At 36.3% G+C, this 11,055-nt stretch overlaps 2 protein-coding genes across 2 annotated transcripts; both read left to right on the forward strand.

Moving 5' to 3' along the window:
* Nucleotides 1-5,078: 5,078 nt before the first annotated feature.
* LOC147556475 (uncharacterized) lies at nt 5,079-6,485 on the forward strand. The gene has a single exon (XM_086662934.1). The coding sequence runs from the start codon at nt 5,257-5,259 to the stop codon at nt 6,088-6,090; it is 834 nt and encodes a 277-aa protein (XP_086519060.1). The 5' UTR covers nt 5,079-5,256; the 3' UTR covers nt 6,091-6,485.
* A 1,126-nt stretch (nt 6,486-7,611) lies between these two features.
* On the forward strand, nt 7,612-11,055 carry LOC147556476 (PKS-NRPS hybrid synthetase cheA-like). The gene is made up of 3 exons (XM_086658648.1): nt 7,612-8,059; nt 8,368-10,026; nt 10,372-11,055. Exons 1-3 carry the CDS (start codon nt 7,973-7,975, stop codon nt 11,053-11,055), a joined length of 2,430 nt encoding a protein of 809 aa, XP_086514774.1. The 5' UTR covers nt 7,612-7,972.

The raw sequence follows: 11,055 nt of genomic DNA on the forward strand, positions 1-11,055 counted from the left end.
GGCCAATACCTTCTTCAAAGAAGATGGTGAGGTGGCGAGAGGGTGAGATGAGATGGAGGAGAGAAGAGGGATGAGGTGGATTCTATTGTTTTAAGTTTTTTGTGGGAGTTAAACTCTTTTTTGGCCCCTAAGAATATTTTTAGACGGACTTCAATTTTTGTGGTCCTTGGGGGGCCAGAGCGAACAACCAAATATTTTTTTTTGAGAAATCGACTACGACCTATATTAGTCGTTACAAGGCATTGATAAATCGTAAAGATGTGATAAGCACGATAACCGCCTAAGTTACACCAATAACTAAAGGGGGCTAAAGCCCAACAACGAAAAGCCTAAAGCTCGACAAACTCATTACTGTTTATACCTTTGATAACCCAAATTCAATAATAGTGGATTCCACCTCCTTTTGGAGCCGAACCTAGGACTTCCAGAGTTTTTGGAGTTATTGTCAACACTATCAACCACTTGGGCAACCAAGTGTTGACAACAACGGAACACTTATGGGACCAAAATGAACAGCGAGACACTTATGAAAACCAAAACAGTAAGTTGGTCACAAATTGGGGACTAAAATGAAATTAATCATAGTTGTTAATTTCTATCGGGAGAGTATCAAATAAGAGGAGTTCTTGTTTCTATGCATAATTTCGACACACATGACTGAATAATGTAGTAATTGGTCGAGTGATGATAAACAATTTCTTTAGTTAAGTACTACTTGTTTATTCTTTCTAACTATTACAAGTTAATAAGTCTATTGCTATGTTATGATCATGATTTTACATTCGAGATCACTTCTGATTGAATGTACATGTGAAAATCCCTTTATGTTTTCTCAAAGAAAAAAAGTATTTAACTTATGAGTGGCTAAGTCTCTTGGTGAGAGTTTCATGATGAAGCCTTGATTACACTAATACATATAATTGATTGGTTTATGCGATACTCACGTTTTAATTAACCGATTAAACTCGTTCCATGTTTGATGTCATACATATTTTGTTGTTCCTCTGGTTAGAATTCGTTATTTTGATCTTTCTCCGTCTTGTCTTGATTAAGACAGAGTCTTGGTCTGAAGTAATTAAGAAACGTCATTTCGATAAGTTATAGAAAGATATACAATAAGAGAATACTAACTTATAAAAAATCCTTCTTTCGGATTGACCGAGATAAACAAAAATAAAAAATAAAATTGGAGGATAAGAAGAAGAATTTATGTAGTCAAGGCGAGAATAAATTCTTTCCTTAAGACATCTTACACCCCTATAACAATACCAACAGTTAGGGTGTATGCATGCGGGATACACCGACTATTTCTGAAATCAGAGTTATATTCCAGACACACTTGAAATACTGAGTTCAGAACAGAAGAAGAAGAGACTAAACGAAAATCACACGGGTACTTCTTTCTTCAAAATCCTAAATATACTAGAATATTTCTGAAATCAGAATTATATTCCGACACACTTGGACTATTGATTTCAAAAGAGAAGAGAAGAAGAAAATGAATCGACTGATTTTTGGAATGAATTTGGATTGTTTATATAGGAATTGAATAGACACTTCATTAGGGACACATCCATTGATTTTTTGGGACACGACTCTTGAAAAGAGTTAGTTATTCAACTGGTCTTGTCGCTGGCTTGTAAACTGTCGGATTAGACTAACAATCGCGGAAGAAACGCCCATCGTTAGATGGCGTTAGATCCATCTTAAAAACTACCATTGAATCAACAAGATGGCTGTCAGATCAAGATCTGACGAAATCCCACCATTAGCCCGACGCGGAGGTGATGCACGCCGTTGGATCTCGTGGATCCAACGCTTCTGGCCACGTCTCAACGCTATCCCAATGCCTATGACGCGCGACCAGTAGACTGGAGCATTTCCGCAGCATGAAGGCGAACTGTCTAGATCTGGACGTGCCTGCTTCACCCAGATGCCCCACAATCTAACTTGTATTTTTTTACGTGTTAGTCCCTAACTTAATCGATCTTCGTCCAAACTTAAATTTGAATTTCTCATTCATCCGAAAACGGATTTGAGTGATTCTTGACTCTAAGTTGAAGAGCTGACGAGACGAATACAATGATGCACTTCATTTTTGAGTTTGATGAGTCGAGTGGAGCCAAAATCGACTCCAGTTCCAACATATTCGTAGTTACTTCTGCCCGTGAATGTAATGGGATCCCCACACGTTTGTTTAGTATGCTGAATCTTGCAACCTCTTTCATTTATGAGATTACCAATAATGCACTTATAAATACATACGTTCCTTAGTCAGACGACCTTATCAAATTAATCTTCCTTCCTGTAAAAAAGACATGAATGTCATCTTCTCAGCAATACGGATGTCCCAGATTTGATCACATGAAAGTGCAAAAATCTGTAGGATTATTGAACTTGGTACAAATAAAGTAGTTTCTTTAGACTTTAGGCCAGCAATTGCGATTATCGTAATTAGCACATTGTATCAGTGTATCAATACCTTTGTAATAGCAATCACAGTCAATATTTAAGAAAAAACAATATTAAAATCATAAGATGAATAATAATCGTGTTGAAAACATAGTTAGTTGCTAACCACAAATTACAAATTGTGACATATGAATCACACACAGCTAGATTTTAAAGAATAAAATTTGTTTCGAATGTGGCCTGAGTCAATTAAAAAAGTAATGTGAGGCATGACCAAATCATATAAAATAAAACAAAGAAATACGTAGTAAAATTTGGCAATGAGCTTAAAAAGTAGTATCGGGATCTCCGGGCCTATCATATCTTTGAACTTATAAAATCTGCCGATCAATTTTAGTTTATAAAATAGGAGATTCCTGAAAATGACAAGAAAGAAGCTGCCATGACAAAGCCGAAAGCAAAAGCACTATCAAGATCTCCCCACTTTATCTCATATACCTTCTAGAGAAGTAGGCTAATTAGATTATCTATTTCCTTGTCATTTCTTCAATAAAACTTCTAGTATCTTGGTAGATGCTAAGTCATAACATAAATTGATATTAATTAAATAAAAAGAATGTTCAATTGGAAAAAGTCTATGCATTCAAGGTGTGGCTCATAATCTAAGGTGTGGCTCATAATCTAGAGGTACAATGCTAGATTTTGGTAGGTGTTTTCAAATTAGAGCCCATTGGATTGAACGAATTGGAGAGAAACGAGAAAGGGAACGGGGGAAGTATGCTACCATGGTATATATTTATGTTTGAATATTTTGACTCTCTTCTCTCTCTCAAATGAGTGGTGAATGTAGTGTGGTCGTGGTGGTGAGGATGATATGTGGCAAAGCTATGACCTATTTGTAGGGGTTGGGGACACATTATATGAAGGGATAATGACATCCGCTCAATCAGAACGTTTTAGTTCAAGTACATTTGTATAGTTTCTCTCTAATAAAAACTACATTATAAACGGTATCAAAATAAGCATTTGTTGAACGACCAAGTAATTGTCGATCTTGCTGAGCCAAATAATAGTCACTTCGTCAGCCTTAACCAGTCAAGAAGTCAATCGATTGACTTAGGCAGCACATGTCAGAACTCTGATTACGCACGAACGAAACTTTGGGAGAATCTACTAAAGGGTCTGAAAGAGCTCTGCCACCGAGCCTTAAAACGGGAGGTCGGCAAGAGTTCTCGACGCACCTTGAACTCTAGGACGACGTAAAACACAAAGGTGGATCCAAGTTAGGTCTTTTACTTGAGCCCTTAAAGGTATTTAGTGATTCCCAACTTGGTGTGAATAAAGATTTGGAGAGGTATGAGGCCAGAAAGTCGATTGTAAAATTCCTATTGGCAAATCCTAACTATTACGCCTGACTTGGCGAGTTCACGTATCCAAAACTACCGATGGGTCAGACTGAGGTAAATTATGATTTTTTAGAGCCCATAAATGATTTCCGGTCTACCAATAACAGCCACGGACGTTCAAAAAAAAAAAAAATAACAGCCACGGTTCTTTCAACAAAAATGAAATAAAATAACAACCACTGCCATTTTTTATGAACTTCCTGTCCACAAACTTTCTTAATTTTACTTGACTAGGTGGGTGTTTGATTTTTGCACTTATTAAGTGATTTTCACTTAATAAGTGCGGGTCCGTAATTTTAGGTCGATGTTTTGGAAAAATAAGTTCTGAGTTCGAGCTTACTTTTTTGCACTTACTTTCAAAATGCTAAAAAAGACAAAAAGACCTAAACAAGATTTAAACTTACAAATATCTATAACTACCTAAAACCATATACATCCAAAGGTCGATTTATTGGAAAAATAAGAAAATTTTCCGTGGCACAAAGCTTTGGGAGGAAACACGTTTCTTTTGTTTCCTCCAAACACTACTAACTTTTTATATTTTTTTTTGGTTCTTCTTCCTCTATCTTCCATTCTCACCACCATCAACTCCGACGACCAATAATTTCGGCAACCTTCCAACACTAATTTCGACCGTCTCTTTGTTCCTCTCTTTCTTTAACCCTCTCTCTCTACCTCTTTCTTTTTCTATTTTTCCATGTTTTTTGACTAACGCAATCTATTATGGCACAAAAAAAACTCACTACAACTTTAGTAAACAAAATATATGTTAACACCATTAATACTTCAGCATAATCTATCTCAAACTTGTTTATTAACTATTAGTTATATGCAAGGATAATTTAGACAATTCATATTTTTATAGCGCTTCTAAGTGATGAAAAATAAACGACTTACACTTATAAATGATAGAAAATAACCGGCATTGCACTTAGTAAGTGATATCACTTATAAGAGCTAAAAAAAAAATCAAACACCCTCTAAGTTTAATTGTGAGTGCAAAAAACAGAGCCTTTCACTTATTCTAGAAGCCATGTCATAAAGAGAGAGGAAACTTCAAACCAAGGGTTAAGAACACTTTTCACAACTTCCCTTCCTTCTAGATACTAAAAAGAAACTCAAACAATAAGAAAAAGACAAAAACGCGTCTACCACTCCACAGGATCATCCTGTTTAACCTCTCTCTCTCTAGAAATCCTCTTTATTGTCTCTCTCTCTCTCTAAACTTCAATTCTTACAACAATTTGTACCACTCTCTTTTCTCTTTATCCATTTCTTGTACTATATATTATAACAAACTTTCATCTTTATCATTATTCAACCAACACCAAAATCTCCTCTCTCTCTCTCTCCTTTGTCTTCATATCTAACTCCAAGTTTTCTCAAATCAATCTTTTTGATCTTGTTCCCTCAAATTAGTCCCTCTCTACAAAAACCCATGATACCAACAAAAGATCTAATGAGAGAGAGAAACCAAAAAGATGATCTTTATTATGATAAAGATCATTATTCAATACCACAAACAGAGGAAACAGAGGAAACAGAGGAAACAGAGGAAACTCTTTCTTTTTGTGATCTTCCATTAAATTATAATGGAGATAATTGGAACCAAGAACAAGAAAATGTTTCTACCTCAACCTGGAACGAAAACCCAGATCACAATTTCTTCGAATTCTTCAACGATTTTAATTCTGAGATGAAATCAGCTGAAGATATAATCTTTTGTGGTAAGCTTTTACCTTATAAATCTTCACCTCATTCTGATTTTTCTCATTATCAATCAAATCAACTAAAAACAGAAATCGGGGAATTGAATTCCAAGAAGAAAAGTTTGAATCATCCTCATAGGAAATCAATTTCCGATAGTGATTTACTAAGATCTCAAACTACTATGAAAAGTAAGTTTTTGAAGAACAACTCTTTAGATTACCGGAAATTACAAAGTTCAAAGGGGAATGATCAAATAACAGGAGAAAAATGTTCCCGAAAAAACGTTTTCCCGTTACGAACTTCTTCTCAGGTGAAACCGAAAAAACAGTTATGTATGTTTGGAGTAATGAAACCTCCGGTTGAAATGGAACTCAAAGATATCAGAAACCGTCAAAATAAACGGAATCCGGCGACGTTATTCCCGGTAGTTGACGGAACACAAACGGTTTCTGTTAAACGTAACGGAGGTAAAGGTTCATGGAGTTTACTTCGAGTTTTAGGTTGTGATGGTCATGCAAACGCCGTTGTAACGGCGTCATTACGTTGCATTCCACACGTGTGATTTCAACCTGTTCCGGTTTCGAGGGCAAATTTATGATTTTAGACGAAATTGCCCCTAGGGTTTATTAGTAAGTTGTTGGGGAAATGGAATGAGTATTGGAATTTCCGACAGATTATTAACACTAGGTTTGATTAGGGTTACGTAAAAGATACGGTGGACAGTGTTTGATAATTGATACTTTTAAGGGTGTGACCCACTTGGTGTAGAAATCTCGAAAGAGAAACAAACAAAAAGAATTGAGGAATGTATGAGTTTGTAAATGTAGGTCACGAGATGATCCATGGTGATATAAATTCATAATGAAGTAGAATTTTCGATTGATTAAGTTATTTTTTTTTTGTGTGAATACAACTTTATTAAGTTATTTTATGGTGATATCACTGGACATTTCGATATATATGTCATTCATATAAATAAACTTTATAATGTTGTTTATGCAATTATTTATAGTGTATTTTTGTGATTATATTTGAATTTGAACAATATGCATTTCGCAAAGGATGTATTTTCAGGTGTGGACCATTAACAACTCAGATGTTTTCTAATTGTTTATGGCTCCACTTTACATCGTCATATAATAATCCCAGACAGATTATGTGGACTATGGGATAGAGAATCATCCTTACACGGAAAACATAACTTTTGTGACTAAAGCGTCGTGATGTTAATTTATTAAAGAGTGATTAGACTGTCAATTTTTACCATTTGTTATAGAAGAATTGTTAGATTGCTTCTCGTGATAATTTCATACGGATTTTGGAAAGCTGGCCAATTAATAACAACTAATCGCATTTTCTTAAGTTTTCAATATCAGCAAGTCCAGAACAGATTGTTTCCACTAAAATATGTAGGATCCATCTGATTTATGAAAATAACAAAAGGAAAACACATCAAATTAATTTGATTTCTCGAAGTAAGGGCAGAAATAAATAAAGTTTGGTAAAATTTAACTAGCTCCGCGATAAAAAAAAAAAAATGGTAACATTTAGTTAGCTGAATTCTCTTTTTTTTTTTCCCCTGAAGTAGATGAATTCATTTCTATAAAATATTTATTGTACAATTGTTTTTTGAAACGAAAGAGTATCTCCAAGTTTGTAGACAAAGACAATCAAACCAATTCGCATTCAATACCTAATCTCTCTATTCTTAAATTCTCTCTAGTCCAAGTGGTGCTAGTTTTCATTGTCTTGAATTTCAATGCGTGCCTCTGAGAAGTACTACTATTTATTGGTTAGAGAATGTTGATACAGAAATCAAAACATAGAACTCGTGGGTGCGTGGCTTCCACCCAATAAAACATAGAACTCGTGGGTGCGTGACTTCCATCCAATTTCACTATTTTGGTAGTAAGGTAATGTATATATGATAGCTTTTTATAAGTCTACAACGACTAAGTATAGCTCATTACGTCTTTTCTTTGTAGAAAAAGGAGATAAGGTTTATTGGAAATATTATGTATAGAGGATTTGCTTTTCTTTGTAGAAATAGAGATTATTATGTTTATCCTAAGGGTGCTTCTAAAGGCACCTGACCAAACAGCTGTTAGCATCCAAAAATATTGTTGACTCAAGTCAATGATTTTTGACTTGAGTTCTCTATAAGCACCAGTTTTTAATGTGGGTGACCTTCACCTTCGTTTACTTCTTCCATCTTCTTCTTCCAACAAAAAAGGAATCCTAATCAATTCTTCTTCCAAAACAAAACCCTAGAAAAGAGTGCAACATTCTCCGGCAACGGCGACGGCAACGTCTCCGACACCTACCGGCGACTATTCTTTTATTCGAAAAAATCAATCCGGGTGATTTATTCATCATACAGCTGTGTTACATCTAATTCATAGCTTCTTTATATCATCTTTTGAAAAGAAATTAGGAAGATAACCATGGAAGAAGAGAGTTCTAAAAATTTAACAACTACATCGATTCCAACTCTTTCACCTAATTCCGGGCAAGGAGAAGTTTCTCATGAGGTATACAACCATTCCCCGATCCTATTTTATATGTTTTTATACGTGTTGTGTGAGTTTTTGAAAAAATCAAATTGAAACTTCGGTGACGCGGACGGACTGAACCAGTCCGGTACTTATCAGTCACTAACGGATCGGTCTATCCGTTTATAAATGAAAGGGCACGGACTCAGAAGTCCGTGATCTTGTAGATACGGACGGATAGGCTGATCCGTCATTAGCTGATAAGTCCCGGACTCGTTCAGTCCGTTCCATCCTGAAGATTTTTTTTATCTTTAAGTGTTTTTTATGTTTTTTTCACCTTTTGACAGATTCCGGACCTTAATATTGTTCCTATTGAAGAGGAGTACCATGCCGAAGAAGAAAATCGACCTTCAAATGATGGGTGTCAATTTATTAGTATTGATGTTGGTGAGTATTTTGTGACTGAAGATGTTTTTCAAACTAAAGAGGAGTTAATCGTTTGGGCTCAAGAAATTGGGAAAAAACATAAGTTTGTAGTATTGACCTCTAGGTCAGGTAATAGAAAAGGGGGACAGAAACCCCGGTTAGAATTATGTTGCGAAAGAAGTGGAGTATTTCGTTCACATGAGAAGAAGGATTTAGTTCCAAAATCCCATCAACCACCTATAAAGAAAAGGAAATCGAGCACCAAAAAATGTCAATGTCCGTTCAAGCTCAAAGGAATACCGGGGGTTAATGACACGTGGAAAGTGTCAGTTGTGTCTGGAATCCATAACCACGAGTTAGCTGAAAGTCTTCTAGGTCACGCATATGTGAATAGGTTGAAACCCGATGAAAAAGCTGTTGTGAAACATCTATTAAAAATTGGTTCGAAGCCAGCTCAAATTCTTTCTCAAATTCATGAACAATTCAAGGATAACACATCAACGTTGAAAACCATTTACAATGCACGTGCGAACATACGTATGGAAAACCAAGAAGGAAGGAGTCCGATGCAACAAGTCATTAAGTTGTTGGTGGAACACCATTACGTCTACCATTTTTCAAAGAACGAAGACACTGATGAGGTAACAAATCTATTTTGGGCACATCCTGATTGTATTCTATTATTACAGAGTTTCCATACCGTGTTATTGCTCGATTGTACGTATAAAACCAACCGATTTAACAAGCCATTGCTTGAGATTGTCGGGGTAACTTCTACGTTGAAATCCTTCACCGCGGCCTTTACATTTATGGATGGGGAGACAACTAATCAGTACACATGGGCCCTTAATCGTTTGCGGACGTTGTTTTCTCCCAACTCAATGCCAATCGTATTTATTACCGATCGTGAACTTGCATTGATTAACGCCATTGGTGAAGTCTTTCCAAATGCTCAAAGGTTGCTATGTACTTTCCACATCGACAAGTGTGTGGTAGCCAAAGTCAAAGGTCATTTCAAACAAGAACAATTCAATGTGTTTATGACAATGTTTCGAGCTATCATGTATGCTGAGACTGAAAGTGGTTATAATGAGGCGGTAGAAACTTTTGTGAAGTTTTGGTCAGACACACATCATAAAGATGTTAGTTATGTTCAAGATACCTGGTTGGGATTGAAAGAGAGATTTGTGACTGCATGGACTAACGGGGTTATTCACATGGGAAATACTACAACAAATCGTGTGGAAGGTGCTCATTCCAAATTGAAGAGATATCTATGTAGCTCCGAAGGTAACTATGTTACGTGCTGGGAATTTATGCATATCATGACGGAAACCGAGACATGTGAAATTATAACATCTTTTGAGCACAGTCGTATTAAGGTGAAGGAAGGGCATCAAATCAAGTTTTTTAAAGAGCTACGTGGTTATGTCTCGCACGCGGCATTAGATCTTATGGTAGATGAGATCGACCGTGCAAATGGGATTGATATTAACGTTCAAAATTGCGGATGTGTTCTAAGGTATGTCTATGGTCTCCCTTGTGCTCATGAGATGGTATCTTTAATGAAACAAGATAAGGTATGTCCAAAGGACATCATTCACCCACAGTGGACCAAGCTATCCATTAACCCGACTCCGCCGATTCATAATGATCTTGACGCATCACATGAGATGGAGCACCTTTATTTAATGTGGGATAAATCCAATGATGCTGAGAGGACCGCAATACTTGAGAAGTTGAGGGAAATTTCTTTTCCGGTCATGACAAACTTGTGTGAGCCATTGCAACAAACAAAGACAAAAGGGGCTCCGAAACAAAGAAGAATGAGCAAAAAAGAAAAAGAAGCTGCAAAATCTACTAAGAGGAACCCATCTGCTTTCGAATATGCAAAGTGTGTTGATGAATGTGTTCCCTCCACTCAGACAGTACGTAAAGTTAACAAAGTTAACAAAGTAACCAAAGCACCGAAAGCAACCGTACCCAATTTTGAAAGATACAAAGGACATATTCCGTCAGTTATGCATCCATTCTTGGATGACATTATAGATGTGCCAGGCGATGGTCATTGTGGGTTTCATGCCGTTGGTAAAGGACTTGGGTTTTCACTAGAAGATGGTTGGAAACAAGTTCGCGAAAATGTCATAAAAGAACTTGAGGATCAGAACACACTCTACAAAGAGATGTTTGGAATAAGAGATTACAATCAAACACACAGTGCCGCGAACAACTTCAATTTTACATGTCCGGAAGATTGGTTCTACATTCACCCAAACACTAGTATAGTTGTGGCGAGTAGCTTCAATTGCATATTAGTTCATTTGTCTTACGGTTGTTCGACAACTTTCTTACCCTTACTTAGTGGTCCACCTTCTGAGGGTTATAAAATTGCATGCATTACATATACCGGTGGTCACTTTATGAACGTTAAACTCAAAAAAGATTCTATACTCCCTCCCATTGCACCGCAATGGTCTAGGTATGCATCGGTAGAGGCAACGGGTTGGCTTCCACTTGTTAGAGATAGAATCGAGGATGGAAAGAAATTTTATTCTCATGATAATTCGAATGAGCCAAGTAGTAGTGTGATAAATTTAAGTGATGATTAA

This window comes from Eschscholzia californica, unplaced genomic scaffold (assembly GCF_041429995.1).
Source record: "Eschscholzia californica isolate CP2 unplaced genomic scaffold, dmEscCali1.0.p SCAF_2, whole genome shotgun sequence".
Classification (NCBI taxonomy): domain Eukaryota; kingdom Viridiplantae; phylum Streptophyta; class Magnoliopsida; order Ranunculales; family Papaveraceae; genus Eschscholzia; species Eschscholzia californica.